We start from the raw sequence: 16284 nt of genomic DNA on the forward strand, positions 1-16284 counted from the left end.
ATAATTGCATACTGCTGCTGGTTCTGCTCATCAAGAAACAAGAACATTTTTTTCTAAGTAGTCAGCCTTCATTTTTTTTATTCCCAGCTCGGAACTGGACCTGATTTTTTTTTCTTCTTCCAACAAGACTTCAGTGGATAGTTAGGACTACAGAAAAAAAAACAATTGCAACCAGCCTGCCTTCCATTGAGGACCTGTACACCGCACGAACCAATGTACGCTATTCCTGGCACAGTTGTTAAGTGAATCACTGCAGATGTTAAGTTAGTAGCAGAGCTGGTAAGTGAATCAGGCTTCCTCATTTACTTGGCTTGTCAGAAGGCTGCCAAAGGGGATTCCATGACTCCGGGACATCGCAACCGTCATAAATATGAGTCAATTGCCAAACATCTGAATTTTGATCACGTGACCACGGGAATGCTGCAATAGTTTTAAGTGTGAAAAACGGTCATAGGTCATTTTTTCGGTGCCACTGTCATTTCAAACGGTCACTAAATGAACTGTTGTAAGTCGAGGATTATCAGCACTTAGCCTATTTGAATTTATCCATTTGCTACTACGGAACCAAATTCCTAAAATTCCTCATCTTATTATTAGCTCTAGCCTGGCATTAGGCCAGAGATCTTCCCAGACAGTTATTTCTGAACAGAATTTCTTATACATCTCAAGAAATAGCATAAATCTACAGAACAAAAGGGGGGAAAAATAAAGGCAAGTTGGAACAAGTATTTTAATATTTTCTTTCATCTTAAGACAGGTGACATTCCAGTTGTAGTTGTGGCCGAGTGGTTAAGGCGATGGACTAGAAATCCATTGGGGTTTCCCCGCGCAGGTTCGAATCCTGCCAACTACGCAGTCAGGTTTTTTTTCCCCTTCCCTTCCCTTTTATTGTGGTAAAGAGCCCGACTTTATCAATTTAGGATAAATCTTTTTAAAATGCTTCCATATTTACATTTCAGAGTTCCCCACCTACTAGCAATCTACTGCATCACCTTTTTGTTCAAGATGGAGGTTTCCCAAAATTGCCCTAACATTTAATGCATGAATAATATATACTTAACATGTTTTAACAAGCATTTAATTACTAACAGGCCTATACGGACCGAGTGAAAGCAACCTGTTTAGCAAAGTTTAGCTAAACCTGTGTGGGAAGTCAGTCCCCCAGAGAAGGAAATATTAAAAGGGCAGGAAAATATATTTCCTCAAAGGATCTTAAAGAGGCAAAAAAGCATGCCCAGTTTTTCTTAATAGCCCAAGTCTCCCTTCCCCAAGCAGAAACGAGCTCTATAGATATGCAGATGTAAACCATCAGGAAAGTTGAAGCTAGAAACTTAGGAAGACAAAGACACCTAAAATCTACATATTCCACCCAAAGTCTAAGACAGGACATAATAGTATTAATTCACAGATGCCAAAGGGACACAGATCAAAATACATGACACAGGAAATACAAAGCCTCAAAACAGGAACAGGAAACAACTCCAAACAAAAGGCTCCAGAGGGTATAAAAACCCACTCCCTACATGTGCTCAGCCCTTTTTTTAATCTCTCTTTTCTGCCGGAGCCATCTTTCTGTCTGGCTCTCCTCTTCAATAAACTGCAACCTTCTTTCTAAAGCAGTCGCCACGTTGTTTATCCCCGGCTTGGACTGAACCACGATGAAGACTTTTCTTTCCACACCTGTTTAGGAAAGTTTAAGAAAATCTCATCGCCTCTGCTACCCCCTATTATTGGTGTCATTATTATGATTGTCCCAAAAGTGCTTTTTCAAAAGGCAGCTGGGTTTTGTTTTTCCTAAAAGACATTTTGCTTCTTCTTTGCTTCTTTGGTTCAGTTATTATGATTGTCATTACTCTGTCACTTTGCATGTACACTGATGAGCTTCTGCACTCGAGACAAATTCCTTGTGGGTCTAATCACACTTGGCCAAATAAAGCTATTCTCTTCCATTCCACTCCAAAGTTAAAAGACCAGCCATTTGTGGACACCCTAGAACTTGTCAATTTGAAGATGTGTGGACTTCAGCTCCCAGAATTCCCTAGCCAGCATCTCAAATATTGGCTCAAGTGCACAATTCACCTTTGAAAAAAAATGCTTTGGGGATTCTTTGATGTTTTCTCTTTTAGTTGGTGATAAAAATATTGACTATTTGCAGCAGTAGCAGTTGGAAATTATACAGTCCAGCTTTCCAATACAGGTGGTCCTTGACTTACAACCACAATGGAGCCCAAAATTTCTGTTACTGAGTTTTGCCCCATTTTGTGACCTTTCTTGCCACAGATGTTAAGTGAATCACGGGAGTTGATAAGTTAGTAACACGGTTGTTAAGTGAACCTGGCTTCCCCATTGACTTTGCTTGTCAGAAGGTCGCAAAACGGGATCACGTGATCCCGGTTCACAGCAATGGTTATAAATATGAACCAGTTGCCAACTGACCAAATTTTGATCGCATGATCGTGGGGATGCTGCAAAGGACGTAACTGTGAAAAATGCTCATAAGTCACATTTTTCAGTGCTGTTATAACTTTGAATGATCACTAAACAAACCGTTCTAAGTTGAGGACTATCTGTATTTCAACCTTGGTAACGTCTTAAAATTGCCAAGGTTGTGCTGTGTTAATTGAATTATTTCAAAGTGTTAGCATGCTGCTTTTCATTAAAAACCTGGTAATTTGTCTCAATGGAACCTCAAGTTTAACCACCCCCAAGGAGGTCTTAGTTTTACATGGACAAATTTTAAGGCAATCATAATCTTGCTGCACAAATTAAACAAATTAAGGAAATTTAAACTACTGTGAGTAGCACTATTTTTCCTAGTAGTGTATTAGAGTGAGAAGCCAGTATTTATGCTTGTTATGCAGGGTGCAGTAACTTTCCCAGAGATCCGAATAAATCAGAATACCGGTATGAGTACCTTATTATGTAACAAAGACAATATTTAGACAGAGGACAGAAAAATAAAGACATCGGAGGGGTTAACGATCAGAGTAATTTAGTCAAAAGCATCTGAAATACTGACGAGGTGGCCGAGTGGTTAAGGCGATGGACTGCTAATCCATTGTGCTCTGCACGCGTGGGTTCGAATCCCACCTTCGTCGGGTGTTTTTTTTTTTAAATTAAGTATTTTTCATATTGATAAAATAGCACCAGTCCGAGGGTGCATTAAGATTAAAGAGATTAAACGTCCTGCGTCGATTAACGGCACCGGTCATTAAGGGGTATTATTTAGGCACTCTTAACTGCAGCTCTGTATTTGCACATACCTTCGCAGTACCCCACGTGCAATCATTTTGCTTACAATTAATTAAAACATTTAGCTCCGCTGATCAAGCCAGCGAAGTTTGAAACCCCAGAGAAATGGATAAACGCTTCCATTGAGCAAAGTGTTAAGAACGGGGAGATCGGTCGCGCTGCCAATCGAAGGCTGTATATAACAGACACACTGAAAAACGGTTTTATTTACACCTGGCTTTAAAATATTTTACGTAAAATATGAAGTGTAAATGGAAACCACCCAAGAGACTCAGCCATTCCGACAGGATAAAGGCAGCAGGAAACGTTGCAAATAAATCGCACTGAAAATGGGGAGTTTTGAGCGTTCAATCGGGATATTCAGAGTTGTCTCGTGCTTTTTCAAGGAGGCAAGTGGACTTTTTCTTCCAAGACGTTTCGCTTTTCATTGAAAGAAGCTTCTTCAGCTCTGACTAGATCAGGGGTAGGTAACCTCGGTTCTTTTATGACTCGTGGACTTCAACTCCCAGAATTCCTGAGCCAGCCACGCTGAGGGGAAAGGGAGAGGTTTCCAAGCTGAGCCATGCTGGCTCAGGAATTCTGGGAGTTGAAGTCCACGAGTCATAAAAGAGCCAAGGTTGCCTAACCCTGATCTAGACGGTGAGGAATAGAAGCTGAAGAAGCTTCTTGGATGAGAAGCGAAACGTCTTCAAAGAAAAACAGGAAAGTTCAGTTGCCTCCTGAAAAAGCACCTTTGGGACAACCAGGACCTGGATGACTGAGAATCTCCATAGACCAGAGGTTGGCAACTTTGGCTCTTTTATGACTCGAGGACTTCAACTCCCAGAATTCCTGAGCCAGCCATGCTGAGGGGAAAGGGAGAGGTTTCCAAGCTGAGCTAGGCTGGCTCAGGAATTCTGGGAGTTGAAGTCCACGAGTCACAAAAGAGCCAAGGTTGCCTACCCCTGCCCTAGACCAGTGTTTCTCAACCTTGGCCATTTTAAGATGTGTGGATGTCGACTCCCAAAATTTCCCCAGCCAGCATGACTGGCTAGGCGCAGTGTTTCTCAACCTTGGCAACTTTACGATGTGTGGACTTCAACTTCCAAAATTCTCCAGCTAGCAATGCTGGGAGTTGAAGTCCACACATCTGGGAGTTGAAGTCCACACATCGTGTGTTTTGGCCCCCTTTTTTTTCATACTTCTTATGTGGATTCCATTCACGGAAGCTGCTGTACGTGCTTGGGTTAATTTCTCTTATTTTTGTAAAATCAAGTTCCAGGTCGTTTCTGGCCCAAGGGCTATAAAGCAGTGTTTCCGAACCTTTGCAGTTTTAAAATGTGTGGACTTCAGCTCCCAGAATCCCCCAACCAGCTGGGATTTGAAGTAAACTTAGTTGATACATATGTTGCATGTAGAATGTTTAAATGTGTGTTGTGTATGTGTACACTTTGAGAGCAAGCAACTACATTTCATTTTTAATGTGTGCCAATGTGCCCACAGTAAAAAAAAATGACAAAAAAGGTTATCTTGTCTCTTAAAATTGTCATGGTTGAGAAAAGCTTCTCTAGAGATAGAATAGGGACGCAAGACTTAACAAGCAGAGACAGTATGTTTATGGAATTTTATATTCCCCCAAAGAAGATGAATTTTATGAAATGATCCAGAATAAAAGGTGAATGCCTCAATTTTTAGTGCTGTTTTTCCTCCTTTCTTATGACCTAAATAAATTTAATTTACATACGAAAAATGGAATCCCTTATCATTCAATTCCTATGGATAAAGTTATTAAGAAAAATGGAATCCTTTATTATCATTCAATTCCTATGGATAAAGTTATACAGGCAGTCCTCAACTTACAACAGTTCATTGAATGACCGTTCAAGTTATACAATGGCATTGAAAAAAGTGACATGAACATTTTTCACACTTATGACCATTGCAGCATCCCTATGGTCACGTGATCAAAATTTGAATGCTTGGCAACTGGTTCATATTTATGACGGTTGCAGTGTCCTGGGAACATGTTATCACTTTTTGTGACCTCCTGACAAGCAAAGTCAATGGGGAGGCAATATTCACTTAACAAATGGGTAACTAACTTAACAACTGCAGTGATTCACTTAACAACTGTGACAAGAAAAGTCATAAAATGGTGCAAAACTCACTTAACAAATGTCTTGCTTAGCAACATAAATTGTGGAGTCCATTGTGGTGGTAACTTGAGGATTATCTGCACTGTACTTCATGTGTGGGAAGTCAGTCCCCCAGAGAAGGAAATATTAAAAGGGCAGAAAAATATATTTTCTCAAAGGATCTTAAAGAGGCAGAAAAGCATGCCCAGTTTTCTTAATAGACTCAGGTCAGACTTAGCTCATAATACATGACACAGGAAATACAAAGCCTCAAACAGGAACAGGAAACAACTCCAAACAAAGCCCCAGAGGGTATAAAAACCCACTCCCTACATGTGCTCTCTCTCTTTTCTTCCAGAGCCATCTTCCTGTCTGGCTCTCCTCTTCAATAAACTGCAACCTTCTTTCTAAAGCAGTCGCCATGTTGTTTATTCCCAGCTTGGACTGAACCATGATGAAGATTTTTCCTTCAACACATGATTATTCTGATTTTTTTTGCTAGAAGGGAATGAATATAAGCCTAATTGTAAAATTTTCGAAAGAACTGATGGTTCAATAGTATTCTGCAAAAGAATCTATTAAGGAAAGGTTTGAGCTGGGATTTAGGTAAGTGATTTACTATATGAATATATTCCATTCCCACTATAAACCAATCAAGGCCCTTTGGTCTCCTTATTAGATATTATCTCAAATAAGAAACATATAGTTCTTCAAAAATAAAGATGATACTGTACATGTATTCTACTTAACTTGAGTGCTTATATCAATGCATATAATAATCATCATCATTTTGGCTCGTTCTAATGAAAATACGGGTCTCAAAAGGCACTCATTGGTTTTGTAAGCTAAAATTAGCATTTCCCTGGAGATTCAGGAACTGAAGGTAAATCTAGGAATTTGCATCTCAGTTTTTAAAACTGACATCTGAATTTGCACAACTTGATCAGTCAAAGGAAACTATGCAATGCACCCAGTAAAATCCATTTGAAAGTCTTATTGTCCTATTATTAATATTCATTTAGCCTTAATGTTTTATCATTAAAATAGTGTAGCAGGGTTAACATATTTGACAATGTAACAAAGATGTTGAGACTCTGGAAAGAGTGCAGAGAACAGCAAAGATGATCAGGGGACTGGAGGTTAAAACATATAAAGAACAGTTGCTGGAATTGGGTATGTCCAGTTTAGTGAAAAGAAGGACTAGGGGTAACAAGAAGGGAGCACAAGAAGCAACGGATGGAAACTAACCAAGGAGAGAAGCAACCTAGAACTAAGGAGAAACTTCCTGACAGTTAGAACAATTAACCAGTGGAACAACCTGCCTCCAGAAGCGATGAATGCTCCAACATTGGAAGTTTTTAAGAAGAGACTGGACAGCCATTGGTCTGAAATGTTATAGGGTTTCCTGCCTGAGCAGGGGGTTGGACTAGAAGATCTCCAAGGTGCCTTCCAACTCTGTTATTCTATTCTAATCTATTTTAAAAAATGCACACTAAAGTAGGACTATTTGCATTTCTGACAATCTTTTCTGCTACTGTAATTAAAATGAGGAAGTTAATATACGGGCCGGTTAGCTCAGTTGGTTAGAGCGTGGTGCTAATAACGCCAAGGTCGCGGGTTCGATCCCCGTACGGGCCACTCCTTTTTAATATTTTTTTTTAAAAAAATATCAAACTTTTGGTAGGACAGTTTCATTGCTCTTTAAAAGATAACACAGTTAAATCGGGTATAGATTGTAAAGGTCCATTCTCACCTTTTAAATACAAATATTCACTGCGGTCTATACAAATGGATGCTTTTTTTAAAAAAAAATATTGTTTTCAAGCAAGGTGAGGGTTGACATATTTTAAAAATAAGTCCTGTGTGTGTGGGGGGGGGGGGTAAAATTAGAAGTTTTGCAATACTACCGGTTTCTAGAAGAAGGCAAATTCCTAATTCAGTCTCTACAGGGAAAAACAAAGTATATTTCCATTATTCTCCGTCATTTTAGAAGGCAAGCAGTAGAGTATTAACTTCCTTCCTTCCTTCCTTCCTTCCTTCCTTCCTTCCTTCCTTCCTTCCTTCCTGGAAAGCCTCCGGAAATACCAGGTTTTCTTTACAGAGGAAAACTGTCTGGAATTGTTATACTCCGGAATTGCCCAATAGCTTTGATATTTCTAAATCGACCCCCCCCCCAAAAAAAATGCCAGGACCCAAAGAAATAAAAACAACCTGCTCCAGGTGAGGTTCGAACTCACGACCTCGGCATGGCTTAGTACTGCTGTATAAGTACCGCGCGCTAACCGGTTGCGCCACTGGAGCTCTGCGAGAAATGATACTGGAAGAGCTCTCCCCCCCCGCCCCCCCTTCCAGCTGCCAAGAAAATTTGATGTACTGTAATTTGCTCTTTCAAGACAAGGTGTTTCGGTGATGCCTTGCTTAATTTCCTTCTGTTTACTCTTCACAATAATCACTCAACACCAATGACTCCAAAATCAACGCTTGGTCCCCCTTCCATTACTCAGTGCATCTCTCAAACTTTATTACAAAGACATTGTTGGAAGGAAAATCTGGTCCGGATTTCAGCGGCAAAAGAAAAAAACGCTGGTGGTGCTACAGGTAATCCTTGTCTTAATAATAATAATAATAATAATAATAATAATAATAATAATAATAATAATAATAATAATAATAATAATAATAATAAATGCCAAATCCAGTCTGAACATCTGGCTGACTGTGCAATGATCCATAATAATAATAATAATAATAATAATAATAATAATAATAATAATAATAATAATAATAATAATAATAATAATAATAATAATAATAATAATAATAATAATAATAAAGTTGGAACTTGGAGGTCATCTAGTCCAACCCCCTGCTCAGGCAGGAAACCCTATATAATTTCAGACAAATGGCTGTCCAGTCTCTTCTTAAAATCTTCCAGTGTTGGAGCATTCACCGCTTCTGGAGGCAGGTTGTTCCACTGGTTCAGGGGTAGGCAACCTTGGCTCTTTTATGACTCGTGGACTTCAACTCCCAGAATTCCTGAGCCAGCCACGCTGAGGGGGAAAGGGAGAGGTTTCCAAGCTGAGCCAGGCTGGCTCAGGAATTCTGGGAGTTGAAGTCCATGAGTCATAAAAGAGCCAAGGTGGCCTACCCCTGGTTAATTGTTCTAACTGTCAGGAAGTTTCTCCTTAGTTCTAGGTTGCTTCTTCTCTCCTTGATTTGTTTCCATCCGCTTCTTCTTGTCCTACCTTCAGGCGCTTTGGAGAATAGCTTGACTCCCTCAAGCTAGTCAAAGCCCGTGGAAGGCACACTACAAAATAGAAAACACTCTAGCAATAATATTTATAATATTCTAAATCAGTTTCTTTAATTGGGTTTCCTGGTTTTTTTTCCCCCTAAGCATTTCTTATTAACCTGGGAAAAAAAGTTGATTAAATCAAGCAATGATCGAATCTTTTCCTTTAAACTAGAAGCGTTATAATTATGTTTACACAGTGTAAGTTTTGTATGCTCACTTGCTTGTTTTTACAATTTACAATAAGCGTTGAATTAATTCTTAGGTTCGCTTCTGAATTTACAGGATTTCCTTTCTATTATCGTTTGTCGGCTTTTTTCCCCTCCCCTCTCCTGAAGCTCCTGTCAGCTATTTGTCACTTTATCTCACTGATCCGGTAACTTTGTTAGAGCTTAGCTTAAGTTAATATGATTCCTCATTCGACATTTGGAACAGCAATTTATAAAAATTTGTACGGTAGATCCTTCCCACAACGTTGTCCCTTTTAAGGCTGGATAGGACTCAGGCATCAATTATTTCTAAGATTGGTCCAGCTGTCATTGTCCTGAAATATAAACTCTCTTGAAAATAGAGACAGATGAAGTCAAAAGAAGGGCTCGTCCGGGATTTGAACCCGGGACCTCTCGCACCCAAAGCGAGAATCATACCCCTAGACCAACGAGCCAGCTGGCAGAAGTTCTCTCCTTTGAGACATAAGCTGAACAACGTTGAAGCCAATAAGTTGTTTGTTTTGGCAGGCAGCACATAGTTTCAAGTGACAGGTGCTTAAGAACCCCAAGCTTGGTAAAAGCGATTTTTAACAATGATACTTCTGACAGGATTAAATGAATAAGGTAAAATGGCAATGTCCCTGGAACACGGCAACCGTCATAAATATGAACCAGCTGCCAACATTTAAATTTTGACCACATGATTGTGGGGATGCTGTAAAGGTCATAACTGTGAAAAATGATCATAATGGTCACTTTTTTCAGTGTAGTTGTAACTTTCAATGGTCCCTAAAATGGTCACTGTTGTAAGTCACGGACTACCTGCAATGGGGTTGGAAGGGACCTTGGAGGTCATCTAGTCCAACCCCCTGCTCAAGCAGGAGACGTTATACCATTCTGGACAAGAGGCTGTCCAGTATCCTCTTGAAAACCTCGGGTGATGGAGCAACTACAACTTTTATTTTTTTAAAAAAAATGTTTTATTGATTTTTTTAACATAATCACCTTAATATTTGGTAAACAGCACGTCTGGGTTTATATTTAAAAAACAATCAATAACAACTAGTTTCTATAATTCTATAGTCCACATAATAGCTTTGCTTGATGTTCTCTTCTTCCAATAATATTCTCTTTTGCCAACCTTGAATTAATACAATTCTTATTATTTGGATAAATAACAATTAAATATAGACATTTTTCTAATATTTCTGCAAATAATAACCACATTAATATAAAGCTTCTTTTCTAACTGATCATCTTGATTGCCTTGTCATAGATCCTGTTTTTTAAATTTGTTTTCTCCACAATATTCAAAACATTCTTACTGGTTAAGATTTTCTCAAAATTAATTACACTTAAAGTATTTAAGTCTTTTTTCCTCATACAGGCCATGCCAACACTTTTACATTTCTCATATCTTTTAAAAAAAGAGAGAGAAGAAAAAGAAATAAGAAGATAGCATACTACTTAACTTTTAGATGCACTGGTTCCACTGATTGATTATTCTCACTATTAGGAAGTTTCTCCTTAGTTCTAGGTTGCTTCTCTCCTTGATTAGTTTCCATCCGTTGCTTCTTTTCCTGCCTTCAGGTGCTTTGGAGAATAGATCAAACTCCTCATCTTTGTGACAACTCCTCAAATACTACAAGACTGCTGTCAGATTACTCCGAATTCTTCTCCTTGTTAGACTACTTTCCCTACATAAAGCATATTACATATATTGAAAAGGACATTTGAGTTCCTTTACCTTAGCCTGAAAATAAAATAATTCTATTGTTATATTTTTATTCTCCAAGGCAAGATGAGGTTTTAGAAAAGTGTTTGACATTCTTTTTCCTCCCCAATTTTATTTATAATACAATTAAAAGAAACATTGGATATAACGTGAAATTCCATTTTATACATTCTTATCAAATTATTTCACACTAGCTGTACCCGGCCACGCGTTGCTGTGGCTCAGTCTGGTTAAATGGAAAAGAAAGAAAAGAGAAAGTGCACATTTGTTATATGTTTAATTTCACAATGCTAGCGTGTGTTGCTTTTACGTCCAACAGATGACGCTGTTTTTCAAAAAAAGCATGTTTTTACCTGTCATAGGTGTGACATTTATATAATAGCAGGTATAAGATATAAAAACATGCGCGTATTTGAATGCAACGTTGTGTCAAAATTTCAAAGCAATCGGTGAAGAACTTTCGGAGATTTAAGATTTTGAACAAATGAACATTTACATTTTTATTTATATAGATTTTACAATCGGTTCTTCATCTCTGAATACACATCTAAATTTTATATACAATACTTAATCTATTTCTCTATTTGCTAACCTAAAATTACATATATTTCAATCTTAACGCTAGCCTATAATCCCAACCGTCCTCCTCGAATCTAAAACAATAAAATGTAGGCAGAGAGACAGAGACCCTTATTAAATTGTGTTCACTTTCATGCACAAAGCGAAGGTCGGCTGTCTTCTCTGGGGTGCTTTTCCTAAGTTTCAATCTAACCTAAAACCATGTGATTTCCTGGTGGTCTCCTATCCACGTACCAAAAGTGAAACCAAGTGTTCCGCTTTTTCCAAGCTGAATGAAAGTCGCTAGATGCGAACAATATGGAATAAAACAATGTCTCTCAACCTCAGCAACTTTACGTTGTGTGGACTCCAACACATCAAGTTGGGGAATTGTGGGAGCCGAACTGCATACATCGTAATGTTGCTGAGTTTGAGAAACACTAAATTAAAAAAAACTAAGAAATGGCAACTTTTGTCAACTAAAAGTCAGGCGTTTCATTCAAAGTTTTTTTTTTTCCTTTGATTTTTCCATATCGTAAAATCTTGCGGGCGTATTTTCTATTAGGCAAAACAAGGAATAAACATGTTATCTTTCCCGCACTTTTCTGAAGTTTCCAATTCTAAGTCAATGATTTAAAAAATAAATACTGTTGTTACAAATGTTTCAATACTTCTCGTTTACTACTATAACTACCCTTGTTCTTACAGTCACTGCAAACTCCTTACAACTGATTGTCCACGTCAATAAGGAAATTGGGTAAAGATAGGTATGGTTGACATTTAATTGTAGCAAGACAAAAAGTAAACTGGCAGAGCAAATTACTGACACGTCGAATTTTAGTTTTCAGAACCAACAGCGCCACCTTGTGTCTTGATAACGTCCTAACACTTTATAATACAAAAATGCATGTAGTGTTTATGATCTAAAGATGTTTCCCAAAAGGAACATCCATGAAGCGTTGGTGGTATAGTGGTGAGCATAGCTGCCTTCCAAGCAGTTGACCCGGGTTCGATTCCCGGCCAACGCAATTCGTTTTTCCTTTCCTTGTTTTCTAAAAGGACATTCGGGCAGAACCTCTTTTGCATTTATATATATATATATTAAGGACAGCAAAAAATGGCACATTTCCAAGCTGCCTGGATAGCAAAGCATTTAAAAAAAATCATTTACCAACTTTACTAATTGCTCTAAATGTTCCTACTGTTACAATTCCTAATGATTAAAGAAATATCTTGTAAGTGTAAAAAAATTGTCGGCAATTGTGGGCATAAACACAGGATCGATTGTTACTTCATTAGAGTAACTATCTACGATAAAAGAAACTGTATGGCCAAGTGTTAACTTTATTCTTTCATCTAGTAATTGTTCAGATTTTATTTACTCATTTTATTAATTCATTAGATGCACCACCACTTCAACAGCCTCTTGGCAGTTTACAAAATACAATCAATGCAATAAAACCCAAACATAACACCTAATTCCCACAGCACTGTCTTAGGCCCAAAAATATTAACCCATGTAGTAGGCTGTATTGCTATTATCCTTCTCATCTTCTCATCTTTTCATCTTTCCTACTACCTTCTCCTATTGGTATATTATGATTTATCACTTGTTTGTATCTGAGGATTAATGATTATAATTCTGATTTACGATCCATGACCTATCACTTTGTTGTTTGTATGTGCACTGAGAGCTAATGCACTTCAAATTCCTTGTGTGTCCAATCACACTTGGCCAATAAAGAATATTTTCCAAAGCGCCTGAAGGCAGGACAAGAAGCAACGGATGGAAATAAATCAAGGAGAGAAGCAACCTAGAACTAAGGAGAAACTTCCTGACAGAATAATTAACCAGTGGAAGAACCTGCCTCCAGAAGCTTTGAATGCTCCAACACTGGAGGTTTTTAAGAGACTGGACAGCTTTTTGTTCTGAATGGTATAGGGTTACCTGCCTAAGCAGGGGGTTGGACTTGATGACCTCCAAAGTCCCTTCCAACTTTATATTAATTATTATTATTATTATTATTATTATTGTTGTTGTTCTATTCTATTAATAAAATAGTACTGTGCAATACCTAGAGTGTGAAATACCCTATATATTTTTTCAGGACTTTCTAAAACGATGCCAGCACAGGCACAATTAGAAATTCAAGGCAGAGCCATTTTGATATCCGATGGGGAGAATGGCAGAGAAAACACTCATTGGGCTTTCGTAACTCTTTAACTTTTCAATCAATCAACTTTACTTACGGGCAAAAGGCCCTACAATCTGTACTTTTTAAGTTCCCATTCCCCACCCAGTGAAGATGACAAGTGAGCACTTTCTAAGAAAGCAGTTTTGAAACTCAGATATAAAAGGCTACTTATATATGGTTTAACTTTCATTAAAAGGGCTTCTCTGGGAAAAGTAGCTCTCACAAGTATCCCAAATGTGCTTTTTTAGGAGGCAACTAGACTGTTTTTCTTTGAAGACGTTTCACTTTTCATCCAAGAAGCTTCTTCAGCTGTGAGTGGATGGTGGGGAATGGAAGGATTTATACTCCTTGCAGACAGCTGGGAGGAATATAAATCCTTCTATTCCCATCATCCAATCAGAGCTGAGGAAGTTTCTTGGAGAAGCCAAACGTCTTCAATGAAAAACGAAGTCCAGTTGCCTCCTGAAAAAACATTTGGGACAACCACGACCTGGATGACTGAGACTCTACCTAGGCATTTACCTCCAACGAGCCTAAGGCGATCCAAAGAGAAACCTTGTTGAGCGGATTTCAGCTCTTTCCACGGAGAAAAGTGAGAGGGCTCTTAAAAGAGCCTTTGGGGGGGGTGTCAATCGGCCTGGAAGGGGGGGGGGTCCTCACGCCCTCTCCCCGCGGATGCGTCGGGCCAGCTGGATGTCCTTGGGCATGATGGTGACGCGCTTGGCGTGGATGGCGCACAGGTTGGTGTCCTCGAAGAGCCCCACCAGGTAGGCCTCGCTCGCCTCCTGCAGCGCCATCACGGCCGAGCTCTGGAAGCGCAGGTCGGTCTTGAAGTCCTGCGCGATCTCGCGCACCAGCCGCTGGAAGGGCAGCTTGCGGATCAGCAGCTCCGTCGACTTCTGGTAGCGGCGGATCTCGCGCAGGGCCACCGTGCCGGGCCGGTAGCGGTGAGGCTTCTTCACGCCGCCCGTGGCCGGCGCGCTCTTCCGCGCCGCCTTAGTGGCCAGCTGCTTGCGCGGCGCCTTCCCGCCGGTCGACTTGCGGGCCGTTTGCTTGGTGCGAGCCATCCCAGCGAAGGAGCGGAGCTTTGAGGAGTCGGGCGCGCTTCCTGGGAATTTATACCCGCGCCCTTTCTCCCCATTGGCTCTTTTCGAATTTGAATCTCGCGCCCAAATCTTGATTCGCTTGCCTTTTCCGGCCCCGGCCCCGCCCCCTTCCGGTTTCGACTTAGAATAGAATAGAACTGGAAGGGGCGTTGGAGTTCTTCTAGTCCAGCCCCCTGCTCAAGCAGGAGACCCTATACCAGGGTCTTTTATGACTCCTGGACTTCAACTCCCAGAATTCCTGAGCCAGCCATGCTGAGGGGAAAGGGAGAGGTTTCCATGCTGAGCCATGCTGGCTCAGGAATTCTGGGAGTTGAAGTCCACGAGTCATAAAAGAGCCAAGGTTGCCTACCCCTGCCCTAGACCATTTCAGACAAGTTACTACCAAGTCTCTTCTTAAAAACCTCTGTTCTACTAGTTAATTGTCCACACTGTTAGGAAGTTTCTCCTTAATTCCAGGTTGCTTCTCTCTTTGGTCAGTTTCCATCCATGGTTTCTTGTCCCGCCCTCTAGTGCTCTGGAGCAGTGGTTCTCAACCTGTGGGTCGGGACCCCATTTGGGGTTGATCGACCATTTCATGGGGGTCGCCAAGCAAGGCTGTCCGCCATTTTTTTCCCCTTTTCTGGCGGGTGCCTTACCTCCCTTGGGCTGGGCCACCTGGTGGTCGGCCTGCTCCGTCTCTGCTGCTTGCCAGCTACGCCTTGGCCGGCGCAGGGGGCGGAACCACGCATGCGCGGCGCTCCCGGGCAGGGAAAGTCCTCGACGTACGACCGGTTGGGTAGTCCTCGACTTGCGACCGGTTTAGTCCTCGACTTACGACCGGTTGGGGTCGCGGCATTAAAAAGGTTGAGAACCACTGCTCTGGAGAATAGTTTGACCCCCTCTTCTTGGTGGCCGCCCCTCAAATACTGGAATACTGCTATCATGTCTCCCCTATTTCTTTTCTTTAGACTAGTCCAGGTGTAGGCATCCTCGGCTCTTTTATGACTCGTGGACTTCAACTCCCAGAATTCCTGAGCCAGCCATGCTGAGGAGAAATGGAGAGGTTTCTAAGCTGAGCCATGCTGGCTCAGGAATTCTGGGAGCTGAAGTCCACGAGTCATAAAAGAGCCAAGGTTGCCTACCCCTGGACTAGCCAAACCCAAGTCCTGCCGCCGTTCTTCACTTGTTTTACTCTCCAGGCCTTTGATCGTCTTAGTTGCTCGTCAGTAGCTGCTTTTAATTGCGACTTTAATAGCTGCTTTTAATTGGAGTAACTGTTATTAATGCAACCTGGTTCCCTTTCGCCCCGCTTTCACATTCTCATGATCTGACCAGGAATGTTTTTTAGCCGTTTTAAATCATTTCAAGAAATTTGAGATATCTTATTCGCCAGTAAGCCGAGGAGGTCCTGATGTTGAGGCTTGAAAAGTGATACCAACAAGATATCCCGGGGGTTTTGACTATATCAGCAGTTGTTCAAATTTGGCAACTTTAACCCGTGTGGACTTCAACTCCCAGAATTCCCGAGCCATCTATACCACTTCTAATCGTGTGGTAGCGTGGCCGAGCGGTCTAAGGCGCTGGATTAAGGCTCCAGTCTCTTCGGAGGCGTGGGTTCGAATCCCACCGCTGCCAGCGTAGCTTTTCAAAAAGATTTTTTGTCCCCCGCTTTCAAACATCTGCAAAAAGCAAAGCGATTTTCATCTAAAATGTTTTTCTTCCGCGCTGAGGAAGCAGCGTTGAATGGCAACGATTCCTGTCTGCTTTCCTGCCCAAAAAGAAAAAGAAAAAGGAAAAAATGTTTGGAAATATGCATGTGTTTCTCCAGAAGCCAAATTTGGCTT

At 40.6% G+C, this 16284-nt stretch overlaps 1 protein-coding gene and 7 non-coding genes across 8 annotated transcripts; 5 read left to right on the forward strand and 3 right to left on the reverse strand.

The window, feature by feature from the left end:
• The first annotated feature begins 771 nt into the window (after positions 1-771).
• TRNAS-AGA lies at positions 772-853 on the forward strand. Its single transcript has one exon. It is a non-coding gene; the product is annotated as a tRNA-Ser (tRNA).
• A 2163-nt stretch (positions 854-3016) lies between these two features.
• TRNAS-GCU lies at positions 3017-3098 on the forward strand. The gene has a single exon. It is a non-coding gene; the product is annotated as a tRNA-Ser (tRNA).
• Positions 3099-6930: 3832 nt separating this feature from the next.
• On the forward strand, positions 6931-7004 carry TRNAI-AAU. The gene has a single exon. It is a non-coding gene; the product is annotated as a tRNA-Ile (tRNA).
• Positions 7005-7578: 574 nt separating this feature from the next.
• On the reverse strand, positions 7579-7667 carry TRNAI-UAU. The gene is given in 2 exon segments: positions 7579-7614; positions 7630-7667. It is a non-coding gene; the product is annotated as a tRNA-Ile (tRNA).
• Positions 7668-9250: 1583 nt separating this feature from the next.
• On the reverse strand, positions 9251-9322 carry TRNAP-UGG. The gene has a single exon. It is a non-coding gene; the product is annotated as a tRNA-Pro (tRNA).
• Positions 9323-12116: 2794 nt separating this feature from the next.
• On the forward strand, positions 12117-12188 carry TRNAG-UCC. The gene has a single exon. It is a non-coding gene; the product is annotated as a tRNA-Gly (tRNA).
• A 1823-nt stretch (positions 12189-14011) lies between these two features.
• LOC107298958 (histone H3) lies at positions 14012-14425 on the reverse strand. Its single transcript, XM_015828316.2, has one exon. It carries the CDS (start codon positions 14420-14422, stop codon positions 14012-14014), a length of 411 nt encoding a protein of 136 aa, XP_015683802.1. The 5' UTR covers positions 14423-14425.
• A 1568-nt stretch (positions 14426-15993) lies between these two features.
• On the forward strand, positions 15994-16075 carry TRNAL-AAG. The gene has a single exon. It is a non-coding gene; the product is annotated as a tRNA-Leu (tRNA).
• The last annotated feature ends 209 nt before the right edge of the window (positions 16076-16284 follow it).

Source organism: Protobothrops mucrosquamatus, unplaced genomic scaffold (assembly GCF_001527695.2).
Source record: "Protobothrops mucrosquamatus isolate PMUCROS unplaced genomic scaffold, P.Mucros_1.0 scaffold4393, whole genome shotgun sequence".
Taxonomy (NCBI): domain Eukaryota; kingdom Metazoa; phylum Chordata; class Lepidosauria; order Squamata; family Viperidae; genus Protobothrops; species Protobothrops mucrosquamatus.